The sequence below is a fragment of the Arvicanthis niloticus genome, chromosome 8 (genome assembly GCF_011762505.2).
Source record: "Arvicanthis niloticus isolate mArvNil1 chromosome 8, mArvNil1.pat.X, whole genome shotgun sequence".
Taxonomy (NCBI): domain Eukaryota; kingdom Metazoa; phylum Chordata; class Mammalia; order Rodentia; family Muridae; genus Arvicanthis; species Arvicanthis niloticus.
This window is the reverse complement of record NC_047665.1, coordinates 69563057-69584714: the sequence shown is the minus strand read 5'-3', so window position 1 is coordinate 69584714 and position 21658 is coordinate 69563057. Positions and strand designations below refer to the sequence as shown.

The following is a 21658-nucleotide window of genomic DNA, read 5'->3' as shown; positions in this document are numbered from 1 at the left end:
CATACAGCTGAGGTCACTAAACAGCAAAACAAGCTATGTGGGATAAACAATATATTTATCAGAGTGTGCTTCAGCTGTTATAGGCTTTTGACAACCAAGTCTTTCATCAGGGTATATGGTTCCAGATGGCTGCAAAGTTGATCTAGCCGCTTTCTACTAAAGTCAGCTCCCAACACTTACATGACCAAGTTCATTAGCTAGCACAGGGTATACCTTGGCTGCCTCTAGAACACAGCTTCTGTGTGCTCTCAGGAAACCTCCCCAGAAGATTTCATCTCAGTGATGCTGGTCTCTTCTTAATTGCTACTAATTTCTTAGCTCCAGCTAACCATCATCATTTATCCTAATAATGCAAAGGTTTCATGTCAACGGTGCTGGTCTCTTGTTAATCACAGCTTATTCTTCAGCCCCAGCTGACCAGAACCACAGAATCTTAATTAAAAATAGCCAGCGTTCCGGTAGAGTCTTTAAACTTGACTCTAAAACCTCACAAGAGGCTCCATCATCTGTCCTGACCTCCACATTTTCATCCTCCAAGCTCCTACAGAACAACTCACAACACTCAGTGGATCTTCTAGCCCAAAGTTCCAAATTTCCTCCACAGTCTTCCCTAAAACATGGTCATGTCTGTCAGAGCAATACCCCACTACCCTGGCACGGTCTTGTCTTTGTTAGGGTTTGTATTGCTGTAATAAAACACCATAACCAAAGAAACTTGAAAAGAAGAAAAGTGTATTCTGCTTACACTTTCACCCCACTATTCATCATTGAAGGAAGTCAGGACAAGAACTAAAACAGGCCAGGAAACTGGAGGCAAGAGCCGATGCAGAGGCCATGGAGGGTGCTGCTTGCTGGCTTGTTCAGCCTGTTTTTTATAGAAGAACCCAGGACCACCAGCTCAGGGATAGCACCACCCACAGTTACTAATTAAGAAAAGGTAGGTATTATGGAAGCATTTTCTCAATCGAGGTCCCCTCCTTTGAAGTGACTCTAGCTTGAGTCAAGTTGACATAAAGCCAACCGGGGCAGGTAGGATACTATTCTCATTCTGTTCTGGGATGCTCAGAACTCAAGCGCCTTTGTTCTACTGACGAACATTTTTAAAGCTAGCATGCAAGGTAATGTGTGTTGCTTTACTGTGTTCTCACTCATTCTGTTCCTGCTTAAAGTGGACACAGTACAGTCAGGGTTTGTGTAGAATCATAAAGAATCATAAAGGTTTCTGCCCCTCTTCAGTGGGTTCTGTCAGGTCTTCTTTCTTCTGGCTTTTTAGTTTTTATTTTATTATTATTTTATTCTTGTTTTTTTCTTTCCAATCAGCTATGTTCCTTAATTGCCCAAATCTGGACAAAGTGCTTAACTCTGTTGAGATTGCATATTGGAAGGAGAGCCAGGCTCTTAGGTAAGGTGGATCTTCTGACTAGGCTATTACTTTGTATCTCTTTCCTTGGTTGGTTGATTGGTTTTAATGAAATGCATTCACAGTCATCATAGCCATATTCTGGAGACTGAGACTACCAAGAAGTCAGCCTTGGAAGACATTGCTTTCTACCTAAATTCTTCCCAGGGTTAGTTATTTCCTGACCAGCCTCCCCTTACAACATGTGGTGAGATAGGTCAAACAGAACAGGAATTTGGATCAACCAGCTACCTCCACGCCCTGGCTTTGTCCTAACCTTGGATAACTTACTTACTTTGGCACATACTTAAGTCTATTAAATTGGGTTAATAGTACTTTTGGTTCAAGACTTGGCTCATTAGGGCCAGCGAGATGGCTCAACAGGGAGAGGCACATGCTAACAGGCTTCCAGCCATGACAGCCTGAGTTTGATTCCCTGGGCCCACAAGATGGAAGGACAGGACTGGCTTTTTTATGTTGTCTTCTGATCACATACTTGTAACCTCCCTCCTCCCTCCTTCTCTTTCTTCTTACCTCTCTAGGGTATATTTTGGGGGGTGGGGGAGTAGTGGTGTGGGTTGCTCAGAGACAAAGAGGGCTTTCTGTTCTTCTTGACCTGAGTTTGGTTCCTAGAACCCACAACTGCCAGTAATCCAGCCCCAGGTTATCTGGCACCCTATTCTGGATTCTGAAGATGTACACAACACACCACCACCAACACACACACACACACACACACACACACACACATGAACGTGCTCGACATTTGCTAAGACAGTCACAAAATAGAAATAAATTCTTTAAAAGAAAGCATAGCCACAGGCACAGTAAGGATAACAGATAATTTAATCTTCAGTGACATTAAGTAAAACAAGACTTTACAGTCAGTGTTAATTTGATGTTATGTTAAACTCTCAGTTCAAGCCTCTTTAAAAAAAAAAACAAAAGTGAAACATGATGATAACAATTTTGAAAGCCAGAGCCCAGTTCACATCACTTAGAACCCTCTCTGCTGGAAGTTTCCAGGGGTTGTGGATCTTTGAATGGTGTCCACTTTGCATGAGAAGAGCAGCAGATAAGAATTCACATTCCTTGTTATTCAGTCCCAGAGCAAGGGGCGCTGTGCTCCTGAGTCTGTTACATCCATATACTCTGCAAATCTGCTTCCTGCATGTTACTTTTTCAATGCATTGAGGCTCTAGTAAGCCCACAGTTAATTCCGAGAAACACAGGAAGAAAGGCAATCTGTCTGTATTGATGATGGTGTATCCATAGACTTTTGAGCAGTAGGCAGGGCACAACAAGCAGCAGTTATTTATGTTAGAAATGCCAGTTATAGCTGGTCATACTGGCTGCATATTTAAAAAAAAAAAGAAAAAAAAAACTTTCTGAGAAAACTCTAGGAAAGAAGCCATGACTTAATAATATATTATGCAGACAGGTAACATGACATAAGGAATGTTAAATAAAAATAATTCTAATGCGAGCATAGGTAATGCGATGAATTCCTATTGAGAGTATGGAATCCAAGCCTAGGAATAACAGAGATTAAGTTAGCCCCAAGAGTAGATGACAGCAAGTTTACTTAGTAGAATTAGGGGCCAGTACTCAGCATCTTCTGATGCAGGCGCAGGTCATGGGTGTGTTGTGAGCACTGAAAGCCACAGGGCCACACAGGCTTTTTTGATGTTCCAGAAGAGCTTGGTGACATTGGAGGCCAATGGAGGCAATTGGATAGCACTGGGTCCCAGAGAGCAATGCGTCCAGGAGAATGGCAGCTTTGAGTGACCACTGGGAGCAGCCCTCTCAGTCTTTGTATACATGGCACCTGTCCTGCCTAGGAGAGTAAACCGTAGTCTGCCGTGTGCTCTGGATGTCTGTCGGAGTCCTGGGAGATAACGAGCAGTGGTAACTGTTGCTCAGTCTGCAGCTGACTCTCCCTTGGGAACTCAGCGGGTCCCAGGACAGGAGTCATGAGATTCTTGTGCTCCAGAAAGACATCTACCAGGCTATGTGAGGGCTCCTTATGTGTTGATTTGGTAAACAGTACAACAGGTAAGAATGCCTGGGTTAATTGTGCCCTGTGGTCAGGTGGGAAGGATTGCTTGTCAGTAATATAGTACTTGAAAGTAAAATGAACATTTGTACTTGCCGTAAAGACTAGCTCTGAGGACTAAATAGCTACGGTTCCTATTCTCCCTGACCTCTATAAGGCAGGATCTCAGGATATAGCCCATGCTAACTTCAAACTCAGGGTTCCACCTCCCTGGTGTTGATTACAGGTGGTGAGTACCTTTATAATCTGGAAATTAAGCAGAAAGAAGAGAAAATAAAATCAAAGCTTCCTCAGATTGCCCCTGTGCCTGTCAGCAGTGGTAAGAAGTGATTGGATGCTAAAAATCTTTTGACTTTTTTTTTTTAAAGGCACTAAACAATAGATATTAGAATAAAAAAAATCATAGCATGTGGTACCCAGTACACCTGCTTGTTGTTCTTGAAGTATTTGGACAAATTATTTTCCTTATTCACCTGTGGTCTTTAAAGTTCTCGGTTATTACCTAAAAGTAGAAGAATACAGCAATAAACTTTGAAATATTTTATATTTATAAAACATTGTCTTACCTTGTACATATACAGAGTATTATTCATTGATGGAAATATTTTACAGATATTCCTAGAAACACAGAACTCCCATCATGTGTTTAAAATGTGACCATGGCTGGACTAGCAAAATGGCTCAGTGAGCAAAGAGCACACTGTGCAGGCGTGTAGACCTGAGCTGCATCCTTAGAACCCACGGAAAGCCAGGCTTGTAGACCTGAGATGCATCCTTAGAACTCATGGAAAGCCAGGCTTGTAGACCTGAGCTGCATCCTTAGAACCCATGGAAAGCCAGGCTTGTAGACCTGAGCTGCATCCTTAGAACCCATGGAAAGCCAGGCTTGTAGACCTGAGCTGCATCCTTAGAACTCATGGAAAGCCAGGCATCTAGACCTGAGCTGCATCCTTAGAACCCACGGAAAGCCAGATGGGAAAGCACTTCTCTGTAATCCTGGCAAGGTGGAAGGTGCAGATAGGAGAATCCTCAGAAGCTTGAGGTCCAGCTAGCCTGGTGCCCATTCATGCTCAGGAGATCCTGCCTCAAGGATTGGAAGATGAGACCCAACACCTCTACATACATACCAAGGCATATATATGCCTATAACACACATACGTGCAGGCATGCCCACAATAAAAATCTCTGCCTGTGTATAGCCATTTCTTTGAGAATGCTTTAGTGGGGAATCCCCTGGTTCTTTTGGGGATTCCCCCTCCTCACATTTCCTCCCCCACTCTCTTTCTCTCTCTCTCTCTCTTAGGTTTATTTATTTATTTTATGTATGTGGGTGGGTACACTATTGCTGTCTTCAGACACACCAGAAGAGGGCATCAGATCCCTTTACAGATGGTTGTGAGCCACCCTGTGGTTGCTGGGAATTGAACTCAGGACCTCTAGAAGAGCAGTCAGTGAAGTGCTCTTAACTGCCGAGCCATCTGTCCAGCCCACGTTTCCTCTCTTATTCCCTCCCTCCTAAGTCTTCTCCCTCTGCACATTTTGTTGTTATCTGAGGTTCTCTGTCCTTATATTCAGTCTTCAGCTTAGAACATTAGTTTTTGCTTTGTTTTGTTTTTGTAAAGACGGGTCTCACTATGTAGCCCAAACTGGCCTTGAACTCAGTCTTCTCAATTCAACCTCCCTAGAGATGTATACCACCACACCCAGCTAGCACAGGGCATCTCAAAAGCACCAGGTTTTGCCCTAGTACCTGTGGAGGACCAAAGTTTCCTTCCTAGTCACTGTGAAAATAGCAAGGATGGAGAGGAAAGGGGCCACCCGTGGATTTTCCCACATCACCCTGTGGCTTGAAAGGTCATCCTTTGCCATCTTTGTAAGTTCTTACATACTTGGGGAAGTTGGAAGAATTTCCAGCATCAATTGTGTATGAGTCATCGAATGGTCTGTGACTCAGCTGCCTTTCCTTGCGCTTGTAACCTTGTGATACCTACTATGCACAGAATGAGAGCCTACTGAGTGGTTTTCCTCAGCAACATAGCTGTACAACACGTAAACTGTGGCTCTTACCAGGGTTGCCCCCAAGTTAACCATGCAATGGCAGTTTCCATATTATTAGACAGTTCTTCTGTGATACCTCTGGATTGGTTAGTTTCAGCTTGACACAGTCTAGGGTCACCTTGGAAGGCAGTGTCAATAAGACATTGTCTAGATTAGGTTGGCCTGTGGGCAAGTCTGTGGAATACCTAGTAGTACTTCCTGGGAAGACTTGCCTAGTATGGGTGGCACCATTACCTAGGCAGGGAATCCTCTATTGTGAAGTGGATAGAGTGATCTGAGGGCCAGCATGCATGCATGTGTGAGTACACTCATTCATTCATTCAGTCAGTCAGTCAGTCAGTCAGCGCTTTCTGCTTTAGACTGAGTCTGATCTGGCTAATCACTTCCTCTTCCCGCTGCCTTGGCTTCCCCACAGTGATAGACTGTAACCTGGAATTACAAGCCATATAAATCCTTTCTCCCTTAAGTTACTCTTGTCATAGTATTTATCCCAGCAACTGGAGGTGAAGCTGAACCACACTGTCCTCCTGTGGCTGACACATACTTCCTTTTCCTTGCATGATTTCTTTTATTTATGATGACATCAAGAGATTACTTGGCATTTCCCCTCATTTATAAATCAAATTGGACTTTACCATCCCTGCTTTCAAAATCCAGAACATTCAGATTTCTAATGCCAAGAGCTGAGAGTCCTAATACAATTTTGAACAAAGCAGTGTATTTTTAAGTGTATACAACAGAGTATTTGTAAGATGTACCTTGGGTTATTTATCTACTTTTTTTTTTTTTTTTTAAAGTATATGGGTGCTTTGCCTGTTTGTATGTCTTTGAATTCTGTGCATGCCTGGCATCCACAAAAGCCAAAAGAGGATGTCTGAACTCCTGGGACCGCAGTTACAGATAACTGTAACATGCCATGTGGGTGCTTGGAATTCAGCTTGGGTCCTCTGGAACCAGCGAACCATCTCCAGCCCCTTGTTTTCTGAATTTTCTCAGTGTATTTAGTCATTAAATGCTTTTGACATGCTAGAGACAAGTGCTGGGGATATGATAATGAACAAAATAGAAACAAGGTCTCTCCATGGAACTTATAGTGTGCAAAGATGCTGCGTGACTGAGTTGGATCCTATGTGAATAAAACTGGAAAGATGACTGCTGGCTGGAAATAATAAGCTGCCCGGATGCAGAGAGAATGAAGGGGGCTGGGGGAGATGAGATGCCTACAAACTGTGTGGAATGGGAAGGCGAGAAGAATAGCTTTTGTCAAGACTCTGAGTAAACCCCATGTGTAATAGGCACACGATAGAGAAAGAATCGGCCAACAAGTTAAGGAGAGACCCAAAAGAGAGAAGCCAGACAGGAACCTCAGAAGTTGAAAACAGGCAGCAGAGACCTTAAAGTTCACTTGCCCAGTGGGAAGACTGAGAGGCATCTGTTAACATTTACCAACCCACCCACGAGCCACTGAGGATGTTAGTGAGGGAGGGGCCCTGAAGAGATAGAGGGCAAAATCTAGGGGGAAAAGAAATTCCAGAGTGGGTGGAAGACAGGGAAAGCCATAAAACAAATGGAGACCAGTCCTTCAGGAAATTGGTCAAGAGATTGTAGATGAAGGATATGGACCAGAAAGGGCTGGGTTCATTTCAATTTCTTCATTTGTGTGTGGTGTGTGTGTGTGTGTGTGTGTGTGTGTGTGTGTGTGGACGTGTACTTGCATGCCCACACAGTGACTATAGATATACATGAAGCACAGAGCCCATGTGGAGGCACAGGACCGTCCTGCTCCATCCTCCTCTTCTTCCTTGTTTGAGAAAGGATCTTTATATTTTGTCGCAGCCTATACAAGGCTGTCCATCTGGCCCTTCTCCTTCAGGGACTCACCTGTCTGTGCCTTTCCTTTAGAGGAGGTGGTACAGACTTGTGTGCTACAGCATCCTGCTCTGACATGGACTCTGAAGATTCTAATTCTGTTCCTTATGCATGCACAGCAGAGCCTTTGCCCACTCCTGTTTTACTATTATAAAATGTTTTCAAACACGAAGGAAATTGGTAACATACCCACTTTACTATGGTGACATCATTCTGAGGTTTTGCTGAATTATTTTAAAATAAATGATACATATATAGTGTTTCTTTCTAAATACCTTAGTGTGCTTCCCTGAAACCCAGGCCTTTTTACTCTTAAAAAATAGACAATTAATCAATCCCTCGCAATCACTAAGTAGCTGCTGAGGGCATACACAGAGGACCCCAGTTAGCTGCATTTGGCGCCTGTCATAAAGGGAGTGTTTGGGTTTTAGTTCAGTTTCATGAAGGAATTTATTAATGTAAGCATTGTCTGGGTACTGCCAACAGTCATGGAATCCTGAACTAGGGGGAGATGAGGGTGCCTGATTCCTCAAGGTAGATCCTGGGACACATGGAGAGGGACATTAGACTCTGAGCCTGACCCTCTCCCCACTGGCTGAAGCTCTGGATGGGGACCTAGGAGAATGTTAGAGCTTCAGTTGGTGCTGAAGCAAGGGCACCTCTTAGGTACTCTTGATATATGAAGTGGGCAGTGGGACCAACTGGAGACTACCTGAAGATGTGCCAGCAGGAAGTAGAGGTCAATCATTGTCCTTTGTAGGACAAACTGTTTAGGGACAGGGTCTCTCTCTATTCCATGCCATACTGTGACATGCTCTGCTTGGCATGAAACAGATGCCCAGGAAACAGTTTTTATGAATGAACATTGAGAGTGAAGGTGGGGATTAAGGTTTGGGGGAAATAAAAACGATCCAGATTACAAGTACTGCTTCTACTCTATATCATTTTCATAAAAGGCCTGTTGTTAGGTCACTTTGTCCCCCTCTTTTCCAAATGCAGGGACACAGAGAAGTTGAGCAGTTTATTCCACAGGTATTGAATGAAGCCAAACCAAGCAGGTCCTAGCAGAATGTGATTGGGTTGTGTACTGTTCTAGCAGGAACTGGGGCGTTACTTTAGAATCTCTGGTCTGTGGATTGTCTCTAGAAATTGCTGTCTTTGCAAGGGGCTCTGTAGACCTGTAGACTGATGGTAAGAGTTTGTAAGCAGAAGGACTGGAAAGATGGCTCAGCAGTTAAGAGCACTTGTTCTTGCAGAGGAGTCAGGTTCTATTCCCAGCACCCACATGGTACCCCACGTCCATCATTAACTCTAGTTCTGAGGGATCCAACATATTTTCAGACCTCTGGGAGCACAGGGCACATATGTGGTAGACATGGCCAAGATACTCAAATGCATAAAATAAAATAAGATAAAATAAGCCTATACATAATATTGTTGAAGAGAAAGAGTTCGTGTGCAGAGTTGCCTGGGTCATCTGGGGAGGAGCCTAAGGGATGCCCTTGCTTCAGTACCAGCACTGTGCCGTCAGAGCTATCTCAGATGCCCTTCCAGAACTCCAGCCAGTGGGTAGAATTTTCTCTCCTTCAAAATTTCTGATCCATAAGTTCTTTCTAGACTAATAGTATCAAATGCAGTTTGGCAGCACTGATATGAAAAAGACAGGCTTTGATGTAATTTGTGGGCTTGTATGTTTATACACTCGAGAGTTTGAAGTTCATTTCATCTGTGTTCATCAAAGAGCCCCACGGGGGAAGTAAGGACACCTGACACTCGTGGACAGAAATGCATCCAAGTTGGTTGTTTCAGCCACGATATCTACTCTCGGAGGCAAGGAAGTTGTGGTGTGTAACCTGTGTGGGCATATTTCCAAAACTGAAAGCTTGTCAGTTTCCTGTATAACGCTCCTTAATGCATCCAAGTTGGTTGTTTCAGCCACGATATCTACTCTCGGAGGCAAGGAAGTTGTGGTGTGTAACCTGTGTGGGCATATTTCCAAAACTGAAAGCTTGTCAGTTTCCTGTATAACGCTCCTTAGCACCAGTCACTATGGGTGGTACCTCTGTGAGCCAGGCTCTCTGTGACTGTGGAGAGATCTCCATCTTGGCATTCCTGTTGTGTGGTACTAGAGATAGAACCTTTGGCCAAATGCATATGAGGTAACATGCTCTATCCCTGAACTCCAGCTTCAAGGATAGGAATGAACTCCAGCTTCAAGGATAGGAATGGGTGGGGATTTAGCTGAGTGGTAGAGTGCTTGCCTAGCAAGCACAAGGCCCTGGGTTCGGTCCTCAGCTCTGAAAAAAAAAAAAAGTCAAGGATAGGAATGCAAGTGGAGGAGTTGATCATCCAGTGCCCATGCCTTGCAGGCCTCGAGGGAAAAAAAAAAAAAAATCCAGGTAAGAAATAATGCTTGCCAGAGAATGAATGAGCTCCAGAACAGATCCTAGGAAGAGACTGAGTGGTTTGGAGCATGAGAAAGACTGGTGTGATGTTACAGTTTCTTACCAACGTTTTGAGTGACAGCTAACATCACGTCATTGATAATTGAGAAAGAGTGGGGTCTTTTGACGTGCTCTCACTTGCCATCCTCACAGCTGCATTCAAGGTGGGTGTTTGGGTATTCATTCTCTGGAAAATGAAACTAAAATATAAAGAGATTTAGTTAACTCATCTCAAATCCCACAGCTGGTAAACGGCAACCCTGGGATGCATGCTTCAGCATCCTGGCTCACAGCCTGTTCTCCTTGACCTCACTCACACAACATGGACGCCTTCAGACTCCATTAAGACCACTCATCCACCATCCACCTCGTACCACCGGCAAACAACACACTTGAATCCCTTAAATCTCGGTGGGAAATTTTCTTTTCAGCCAAGAACTATTAACCACCTGTTGTACATTAGCGAACTCAAGTCCATTTATTGGTTTGAAATTAAGCTTCACTCATCTGATTTCAAGTAACAAGCTGAGAAGAAACACAATGGGGAAAGATAAACTGAGATTAATATATGTCTCTCAGCTGTTACCTGTAAGGAAGGGGAAATCTGAAGCATCTTGGAGATTCAGCAGAACCTTGCATAGCAAAACCAGCTTCAGTGGCAGATGCTGTTCGGCTCTACTGAGCAGGATCAAGAACGCTTTTCTTCTTTAGCTAGTTAAATATTCCCAGAGTTGATTATTAATAATGTTTATCGCTAAAAAATTCAATTAGAATGTTTTTGTTAAAGTTTTGTTGTGTTTAAAAAAAAATCAAAACTATAACCTTTTTTTAAAAAGACTCAAAATAGGGGTTGAGGAGATGACTCTGTGACTTGTTTTGCTAATGTAAGGATCAAGTTTGAATCCCCAATGCCCATGTAAAAAGCCAAGCATGGATGCATGTACCTGTAACCCCAGCACTGAGGTACATGCATGCAACACATGTGCACAGGCACACACTCGTGCATGCGCCCAGGCACACATATGTACTCGAGGAAGGCACACTCCCCAAAATAATCCAAAATACAACCCTTAACTGTTGGTAATCATCCTCCCAGGCATCTGGTGTAGGCACAGTGTGTACAACATTGGATTTGTGATGTCGACACTATGCTGGAGGTTTAATCTGTGTCATGCGCATAATAAGGCTCATTTAGACTCTTCCCCCATTTTAAAGGCCCCAGTGGTAGTTTATCAATGGCTACTTCCAAGAGGAAGTAGCTCCCTCTTGTGGCTCATTGGCGTATGACCCAAGTCATGTGTTTTTGCAACCCTGGGACTTGATGGCACTCAGCACCTGGCCAAAGAAAGCTGACTTGCCTGTAGCTCGGGGCCCCTTCGTGCCCATTGAAATCTAGATGGAAAGCAGAACATCAGGCTTCCAGCACCAGATTCCCAGCATCCTCCTCTTCACCCTCTGCCTCTCTACCCTCAGGGTCTTGGTCTAATGGTGAATCATCTCAGGATTTCTAGTGGGGGGAGGAGGAGGAGGTAGAAGGTCCTTCATTTAAAGGAGATTTCCATTCTTGCCTTGAGCCACTGTGTTCAATTTTGACATCATAGATTACTTGGGCTACTAGGAAAAGAATATCTTTAGTGGTAAAATTAAATATTCTAATTTATATATCGAGAGAACACAGATCTGATGGGTGAGCAGCATAAAGCAGCTTAAATGTTTTCTGAAAATAAAATCTCAAGAACTGGATCTTTCGACTTTATATAATAAGTGATACACTATGTTTTGACAGCTGCGTTTCCTTTCTCTGTCTTCCGTACAGTATATAGTGGAATGTCATGGGGTCACCCTTCTTCCTCAGTTCTTGGGAATGTACCGGCTTAATGTCGACGGAGTGGAAATATACGTGATTGTTACAAGGAATGTGTTCAGCCACCGTCTGTCTGTATATAGGAAATACGACTTAAAGGTGAGGTTGACTTTGATAATTTTCATATTCATTTTTCATATTCATCTGCTCGTCCACATTGTTTATGGCCGAGTGCTCCAAGACTTTAGCAGGCACCTGCCAACACCATAGGATTAAGAAATCCATGCTGTTACAAGTATATCAGCCACATACCGTGTAGTAGGCTAAGTGCTGGGAATAGTTTAAGAGTGAAACAGACCAGGGCCAACAAGGTGGCCCAGCAGGTAAAAGCACTTGGCCCCTAAGCCTGGTAACCTGAAAGAATTGGTTGCCAAAAGTTGACCTCTGTCTTCTACTTCATGTGCATAAAACACACACATACAATGATAAAAGAATACCTAACAAATCTTTAAATAGGGATAATGATGATGGTGATGGTGATGGTGGTGGTGGTGATGATGATGATGATGGTGGTGGATGATAAATAATGAGTGCTGTGGGTAGAAATGAACAAGGGGCAGGCCATACTATTTTTATTAACAATAAACAAGTACTCTGCCGCTCAGTCACAGCCTCAGCCCTTTTTCTTCTTATTTTGAGACAAGGTCTCACTAAGTTGCCCAAGCTTGCATTAAGCTCATCTTGTAGTCAACACAGACCTTGAGTGATAACCCCCTGCCTCAGCCTGCCTAGTGGCTGGGATCATGGCCTGTTCCACCAGGCCTACCAAGGCATACGTAAGTAGGGTATTAGGTAAGATGTATCTGAAAGGGTGGCATTGGTCCTATCTCGAGAGAAATGACAAAGGGGACAGGTAAGCCCAGAGATACATGTCAAGGATTTAAAATGAGACCCCTGGAAAGTCCTGAATTCAGTGACACGACCTGACTTTTAGACGGCCAACTATGACATGTTTATATGCCCAAACCAAGAGGGGTTGCAGTTTTATAAAGTTTTGTCACTGTGTCATCTTGTGCATGGCTTCTGGGTTATCTGTACTTTTGCACGATCCTGGGCACCTTGAGCAGTGACCACAGATACTGTATGGACCGAGGGGCTAAAATACTTACTCTCTGACCCCTGAACAAGCTTATCTTCCTTTGATCTGTGGTACATAGTTCTCAGGATTTTGTGGGTTTTTGTTTGGTTGGTTGTTTTGTTTTGTTTAATCTTAGAATTCATTCACATGCACAAAAGAGGACCCTAAAAAGTTTTCCTTATGTTGTTTATGTCTGGATGTCTACAGTATTAGAAATGGATGTGGGGCTGGAGAGATGGCTCTGTAGTTAAGAGTACTTGCTGCTTGCTCTTCTAGAGGACACGAGTTTAGTTCCCAGGGTCAGGCAGTTCATAACCACTTGTAACTCCACCTCCAGGGGATCTGACACCCTCTTCTGGTCGCCCCCGTAAACCCTTACATATGAATATATAGGCTTTCTCATATCCCCTTACATATAAATAAGAATGAGTCTTTGCTTAAAAGAAATGTATGAGAAACATTAAACTGTTAATATTAATAATTTATAATTATTTTAAATAATGACAAACTCACATTTTAATGAATTTTTATGACAACTATTAGTGAGTCAAGCTTCTTGGTTTTACATTTTTTTCCATTTATTTATTTATTCACCTCATATCCAGATCTCAGTACACCCCTCCTCTCTCACACAGCCCCTCTTCCCACCCTCATGTTTTTGCATTTTGTGTAAAAAAATTTACATTAAATGTGTCCTTTGACTTTCGTGTATGTATATCATGCATTCCTCCCCCACCCCTCCTCCCCTTCTATTCCTCTCCTGACCCTTATTTCTGATCTCTGTAAATGTCTGGATTAATTCGGGAGAGTTGGGATGTCCTATCCAATCCTGTTCCTGAATTAACACAGTTTCTCCTAATGTTGACATTGAATTAGAAAGTATCAGAAGTCATCTGATCATCCCTACTGGTCATATTGAAAGCCTTCCCTGTATGGGAACCTGAGGCGCATACAGTTTTCCATAAGTCTGGTTTGATAGCCAGTTATCACTGACCTCAAGTCCTGTCAGCCATGTTGGGAAATGACAGACCCCAGCAACTCCAGGGCACAGAGCCATGCAGTTTCATTCACTGTCAAGAACTGTCAGTTTCTCAGGTCTGGACAAATATGCTTCAATGCAGATGAGGTCCTGTCTCAAAAACACCAGACAAACAAGCAACAGTTTTGATTGCAGGCCCCTGAGAGCACTCGGGATTCTGAGCCACACTTGGAGAATTGCTAAAGGAAACTTGCAGCCTTTTGTGTTTGCTCTCTTAACTCCCACTCAGGCTGAACTTCCTGGGTAGGCCTTAGCTGTCCCACATCCAGCTCACAAATCAAGCCGTTTTATTGCCTTGGAAGTGCCTCTGGGGAGTCCCAGCCACACCCCGTCTCTCATTTGGCACCTGCTTCTTCAAGACACTGGAGCTACACTGCTCACAGGCTCTACTGGAAATTTTGGAGTTCTAGGTGGTGCTTTGACTGTCCCATGCCAGAAAGCCAGTGTGGCCTCAGGAGCCTCATGAAGTTAGCAGCGGTGTACAAGTTGCTGGACCTCTGAGCCTCAGTTTCCTGATCTGTTGCAGCAGGAATAGTTTTATCTGCACTTGGAGGATACTTTAAGTAAGAAGCATACATAGCCCAGCCCATCCAGCATAAGACACGGCATAGAGGAACTGGGGGTCTGAGTGCCCCACCTAACATTCATCCCCTTGAAATGCCTAAGATAGCGCTGCCTTCAGGTAAGCCTGCCTAGATGTGAGTTGCATTTATCGGCTGGGCACTGTGCTGTGATTTCTTAGCATCCCCCAATGTTATCACTCTCTTTCCCTTATAAAACCACACACTGTTCTGTTAGAGCCCTCGGGTGCATGGTAATCATGCATCATTTGTGATTTCCATTCAAGGCCTTAACTACTTAATTTTTCATTTTAATTTCTTTTACTGTGCATTAATTCAGTTTTAGAGGACCCCCCCCACACACACACACACATACAGGCTAATGACATTATTTTACATAGAATTAAAGTGTTTTCAAAAATGTGGAGAACAAATTTCATTGTAGGAGAGAACACACACAAACCAACAGAAAAAGGATACAAACGTAGGGACTAGGGAGATGGCTCAGCTAGGAAAGCACTGGAGGGGCCTGGGTTTGATTTCCAGGACCCACATTTAAAAGCCATGTGTGGCAGCACTTGCTTGTAAACCTAGCACTGGGGAGGTGGAGACAGGAGGATCCCTGGGGCTCCCTGGCCTGTCAGCCTAGCTTGATCTGCAAATCCTGGGTACCATTATTACGAAGTAAAATAAAATATAAAGTAGATGGCCCAAACAACAGCCAGGGTTATCCTGTAGCCCCAGGTGCAATGCACACATACATACTCATACACTCAGTGTGTAACGTGCGTGTACACACACAGGTTACAAAAGAAGATTTGTTTCCTTCTCTGCCCAACACCCTAGGCAGTGCTCAAGAATTACAGACATCTTCTGAGAGAGAGAGAGAGAGAGAGAGAGAGAGAGAGAGAGAGAGAGAGAAATATTGTTGTAAGGCAGTGTGCAGAGGAAAGACAGATGTCTGTGACCCATATTATCATATTATTCAGGAACCCTAAATAGACAGTGTCTTCCTTTGGCCCTTTGACATCGTCTTACTGTGATAGAAATATCCTGACAAAAGCAATGGAAGGCAAAGGGGGTTTATTGGTTCACAGTTCCAGATTACATGCAGGCCACTATTGTGGGAATGCCAAGGCAGCAGGCACCTGAAGTTACTAAACACATTACAACATTACAACAATCCACAGTCTACAACAGATAATAATGAATTCCTGCATGCATGCACACTTCTGTTCAGCGTGCTTTACCATATTTTTATACAATCCAGGATCCTCTGCCTTAGGAATAGGGCCACCCACAGCAGGAAGGTCTTCCTGCTTCAATTAAGATAATCAAGATAATCTCCCACTCAGAGGCCAATGTAATCTAGATAGTCCCTCATTAAGACTTTTTTCCCAGGTGCGTCTAGATTATGATAAATTGACAATATAAGAATAGCCATTATTGGTAGACTGTGGACCTGACCTGGTGGTGGCGGAGCCTGCCTTTCATCCCAGCTGTGCTGGAATGGATCCTCATTTGGCAACTACACCTGGTGCTTCTCTGGCTTACTCCCCAAGAAACTTTGTTTTCTCTGGTCTACTCACCAGGGGCTTGATGCCCACCAGTGCTGCATGCCAAGTAACAGGGAGTAGTGAACTTACACTGGGGTGTCTCAAGCTTGCTTTTGTCCCCACTGCCCAAATCTGGACCACCCCCACCCCCACCCCCCCCACCCCCGCCACCAGTTTCTGCATCTGTAGAGGTGCATGTGCACATCAATGGAGAGGTGGTCATCGGTAGGATTTTTTCTTCCATTCCTTATCTAACCAACTGCTCTGTTCAAATCAAGTATGGGTTCCCTTCGTAATTGGCCACTTTAATGATCCAGGATGATAGTTGTGTGTTTGAGCAGTAGCCAGGTTAGCAAAACACTGCACTGGAACAATTTAGGCATCTGGTGCTGGGGCAAAACAAGTCAGAAACTCTCTGATCCTTCTCCAGCCACTAGTCAGTAAACACAGACCCTGCCATGGATGAGCCACAGATGGCTGAATTCACATATTTAGAGATCTAAAGTAAGATTCAACTTGTCTGTGTGTTCCTTAGCTTTTCTTTATGAATTAAAATCCTCCACAAAAAGGAAGGCTTCTCTGCTTGAGCACCGCCTCCAAAGCCTCCTGGGGATTTCAGAGGCGACTTCCCACCTCCCATCAGGCATTTTGGCCAGCACATCTCTGAGGCTGCTTTTGAAAACCTGTGCAGTAGACTAGGTGCTGTGGAGATCAAGGGCTGTGTTTTCTTCCACTTTGTACCCTAGGGCTCAGCATAGGGCCTAGAACAAAAGAGGTGTAAGGAAGAGTGTGGCTTTGAAGGAATCTCCAAAGTAAGGGAGTCAGAAAGCACTCACAGGGGATGTGCTCCGAGCCTGTGGAGCTATCCTTCAGTAACTCAACTCTGGGGAGAAAACAGTGTATGGTACAGAGAAGGCTGTCAGAGGCAGGAGGATCCACATCTGGACGTCTGATACAGGGAAAGGGCATCCAATGCTTTTGTGGCCACGGCCATCTGATAGCCCCACCTCCCTTTTGAAGATAGTGAAACCTTTCATGTTTTGATCAGTGCATAGCAAGTTTATTCTTCAAGTGATGGCAGGTTTTCTTACTTCCAAGCAGGTGGATAAGAACCGGAAAATGACAGGTCGGGCAACAGTGACAGGGACGTGGTTGGAGAAGAGTGGACAGCAGAGCACTTTGAGTGGGAGCCACAGAGCAGATGAGGGTTGTTGGGACGGGGGGAGCATGCTGAGGCTGGACCTAAGGCAGAGCTGTCTTTATTTCTCTTCCGTTCTTCCCAGAACCACTTACTGTGCCCATGGGAAACCAAACACGCCTTGCAAGTCCTTTCTTAACCATTTCTTTGTGTTTCAGGGCTCGACAGTGGCTAGAGAAGCTAGTGACAAAGAAAAGGTAAGCATGATGCCGCCCCTCACTGTCCCAAGAGCGCGCCTTGCATGGTGTTTTTGTCCATTCTTCTCATAGCCCACCGCTGTGGTTGCCTTCCTGCGGCCACCAGCACAAGTAGCAGTCCCTGCAGCCTGGGGATGCATGCCTTCATCCCCTTCCTCGGTGCCTAGGTGATGCTACAGCTACTGGTTATTAGTTGTATGTGTGGTTGACAGAAATGGGTCACATGCAGCCTGCTCTGCACAGACTAAATGTAGCTGAAGTGGAAACTCCAGCTCAGTGTGTAAGTCCTGGATGTTGAGAAACTGGGGTCCCAAGCCTTCTTCACCCCAGTTAGACACGTGGCCCTGACTGTGTTCCTTGCCTCTTCTCTGTCCTTTTTATTAGCCATCACATACTGACTTGGGTGAGCATCCATTTTTTTCAAGTATACAGTAGTGAGAAGAGATTGGGGTTTGTTTTGCTTTTTAAAATCTGGGATGAAAAGACTGCATCTTTGTATCTCCTGGCTGATTTGTAAATCAAGTAATACTTGACTCTTATGGCTTCTTTTAACAGAATTACAGACTTGAAGGGTCAGGCTATTGGGACTATTATAAAGAGGCCATTCAGTCTTAAAATTTCAGTCTACAATGTTTCAGTATTGGTAACTAAGAAATAAGAAGGTATCAGCTGAGGTAGGATCAGTAAAACAGAAAGAGAAAATGGGCTTGCTGTTAGTGAGACCTTCCGAGTAACAGCTGTAAACTGTGCATGTGTGTTTATGCTCCGAAAAATACATTGGATGCTGACAGGAAACAATTCATCATTAACAACTAAGTTTATAGTTGGGATTATCTGAAGTCTTTTGGCGAGATCTAGGTTTTAAGTCAGTTTGGAGATTATAATTAGCCTGAATTGGTAGATGGAGACCTAAAGAGTTGGAAGAGACAAAGTTAAGATTAAGCAGTTACACGCTGGAAAGACTTTTGAACAAGCAGAACAGGTTGGAGCAAGTGAGCAATTAGATACTGGATGACTCTATTTAGTGAAAGACTCGAGATAAGACTTGGATCATTAAATAAAAAAACAAACAAAGCTGCCATTCTAGGTAAGAGAAGGAAAAAAAAAATGGTTCATATATGATTCCTGTTCCAAATTAAAATTCTTCAGTTTTAAAAATAAAGAATTTGGAAAACAGTTTCCTATGTGTAGATCTAAACTAGCCCAGCCTGACACATGGTGAAAGGTCACCAGGCTTTGCACAGTTCCTACATATCAGAAGGGTCTTTTCTGTACTGTCCCACTTAAAGCTAGACTGGAGAACTTTTTACATTTTTATTAAGTTCTTTTAGGATATCATTTTGTTTCAGTTTGAATTTTATGAATTTGTACATGTGCTCTGCTGTGTTCAGAAGTGTGTGTGTGTGTGTGTGTGTGTGTGTGTGCGCGCGCGCGCGCGTGTGTGTTTATAGTTACTGTCCCAGCTTCACTCAACCACATCCAGCAGGAATGATGCTGTTCAGTAGGAAATGGTATTATCGTGTGAGGAACTCTGCAGTCTGACAGGGAACCGTGCATGCTTGAATATGTAGCTGAGGAACCTAAGTGACTCGGGCTGGAAGGGATCAGACAAAGAATGTTCCCTGGAGGAGGTGATTTGGGTGAAGACGGAAGGATCCAGAGGAAGAGTAGCAAGTCCTGCAGAGGCCACCTGGGCACTTAGTAGGTTAGCTAAAAGTACATAACAAGCTCCAGGAGGAATATAGGCTAGATGTGAGACCAAGGTGGGGCTTAGCTGGTGGACATGGCTAGCCACACCACAGAGAGATTTGGTGGCGAAAAAAATAATAGAGCAGATTCATTTATGTGTACAAAATGTGGGAGGCGGTCAGGACAGAGAGTGTCTTGAGAGTAGGCTGTGAAAGACTACACTTCAGATCTGACCAGAGGATCTTTGCACTCCCCACCACACAGCAGCAGGCCACACGGCAGCAGGCCACACAGGATTTTGGAAGGCAAATGCAGCAAAACAGAGATGCCCTCAGGGATGTGAGGCTGACCAGGTGTCCTGGCGAAGAAAGGACAGTCAGCACAGGCGTGCATTGAGTCACCCAAGAGAAAGTGTGGTGGATAGAAAAGAAGCATGTCTGTCGCCAGGGAAGAGATGTGCCACTGCCAGGCACAGCCAGATGAGCAGGATCCTCAATCATTCAGTCAAGTACCTGTTAGGCATCTGTGGTAAGCAGGCATTTTGCCAGGCTTTAGAGGGTATGCCCCATGAGAAGGTGGGTAGGAGCAGAAGCCAGATGGCAGTGGTGAACGGTGGAAGAGAGCAGGAAATAGTGGCTGTCCCTCGTGTTTTCACTGTGCACAACTGAGCATGTATTTTCACATTTCATCCAAGCTCCCTTGAAGATGTCTAAGAACCAGCAATGATTGTTAACTTCCAGGTTGCTGAATGAGCGTTTCTTTCAAGGGCAAAAACTTGAGCAAAGTATTTAACTTTTAGCACATGAGGAGTTTTCAGAGGTTGTACATTATTGATACTTTTAATATTATCCAGAGAAAATATGTAATTATTTAAAGGGGGCCACACGTACACTCCCAAATCCTAGCCACACAGTGGCCCAGGAAAGAACACGTGGACAAGATAACATTTGTACTCCATGACAGTTGCTGGATTTCTTCACCACCACCACCCTGCTTTGGTCACCAAGTCCCTAGAGATCATGTCAGGCATTGGTTTTGATATCTTCAGGCTCCATCTACAAGGGCTGTTCCAGCAATAACCAAACCCAAGAAACACATTTGTAACTAATGGTTGCTGGCGATCAGGGGTATGTAAGGGAAAGCCTCTGACGTTTGATAACTGTGATCTGCCGTAGATACAGCACTGATGTGCCTTAGGACCACAGAAGCCGACGACAGCCACGGTTCCCCTGCCCTCCTCCCTAAAGCCCTTTAGCCCCTTTACTTCTCTGAGTAGAAATAATTAGGATAGAGAATTTGGCTGAGCAGAAGTGCAGTGCCTCAAGCCTCTGCTAGGACGCTCTTTTACCTCTGGCATGGATAAATGGCCAGCGTCCCTCGAAACATTCCTCCTGGTGGTGGTTTCAGAGAATGGGTGGGGCCTTGGGGTGGGGGTGGGGGGTCAGGGCCCAGCTGTACATGGAGCTGAGAGAAGCTACTGTCCCTGAGCACTGTCACAGGCTGTTGGCAGGTTCTCTGTCACAGTCTTCCTCCTCCACCCCTCTTCAAGGGCTACCCCCCTCTCCCCAGCCCTAGCTCCTGAAAACACCGAGAGGGTCTAGCCAGCAGGGTTCCGAGCTGTCTGACTGCATTCTCTTAATCTCTAGCTGTAAACCTAGGCTTCTCTAGTTGGTGGCACAGCAGAAGCCTTCCCTTGCCCTGGGATGTATTTCTATCTAATGTCAATGTATTGGGATGCAGACTGTCAAGCTGAACATGCATTTGGCCATATCCTCTTTATGTTAACGACAGTGCAGTGATTATTTCCTCAGAGCGGAGTTATTTCTAAAGTGGGAACTTAAGTGGAAACTTTGGAAAGTCAGTTGTGTTGGATGGTGTTTTGCTGGTACAAACACGTGAAGGAGCATTTTCCTAAAGTAGACACAGGTAAAAAAAAGACAGGCTCAGGAAGGAACATTTCACTAAAGCAGACACAGAAGAGAGGATGTTCTGATAAAGCAACACGTGAAGGACACATGATGAAAGATTCTTTGCTAACAATACACATGTATTGTTCTGCCATACTTTGTCGAGCTGCATTTGTCGGGACTATAGAGAGAAATACACCAAAAAACTTCTGGCGATGTGCTACAGTTTCTGGCTGATTGGCAGAGTGGTGTCAGCTGATATAGACTCACAATGCTGAGGCAAACCCATGGAGGACACGTGATGTTTGGAGGGAGTGTAAATAGAACTAGACAGACAATGACAGAGGCTGAGCTTGCTTATAGTCTTGTGGGTCTCTCATCTTCACTGATCTTCACTTTGCTGAGATAGGCACAGCTGAGAACGTCTCCTGATCTTCCTCCTGGCTCGGCTGTCTCTGCTAGGCCATGCTGCTGCTGATGATTGTGCTCTTTGCTATCCCAACTCTACCAAACTGGACTGCTGGTGTATTCCTGAAATGTTTGCAAGTGGGTCCGAACTTTCGGTGCTGACTCCAGTGAACTCAGCTGCTGATTTCCTCACACAGATAGGCATGAAACTGCAGCATACCACCAGAAGTTGGGTTTTTTTTTTTGTTTTTTTTTTTTGTTTTGTTTTTTTTTGTTGTTGTTGTTTTTTTTTGGTGCATTTCTCTCTATGGCATCCTGACAAATGAAGCTCAACTA

At 44.3% G+C, this 21658-nt stretch overlaps 1 protein-coding gene across 2 annotated transcripts in view; it reads left to right on the top strand.

Annotated features, from left to right (window-relative positions):
• Positions 1 to 21658, top strand: part of Pip4k2a (phosphatidylinositol-5-phosphate 4-kinase type 2 alpha) — a 160718-nt gene that overhangs the window by 118513 nt on the left and 20547 nt on the right. For both annotated transcript variants that reach the window (XM_034510551.2, XM_034510550.2), the window contains 2 exons: positions 11643 to 11789; positions 17280 to 17318. In XM_034510551.2, the coding sequence (XP_034366442.1) occupies positions 11643 to 11789; positions 17280 to 17318 (186 nt within the window). The remainder of the gene's footprint in view (positions 1 to 11642; positions 11790 to 17279; positions 17319 to 21658) is intronic.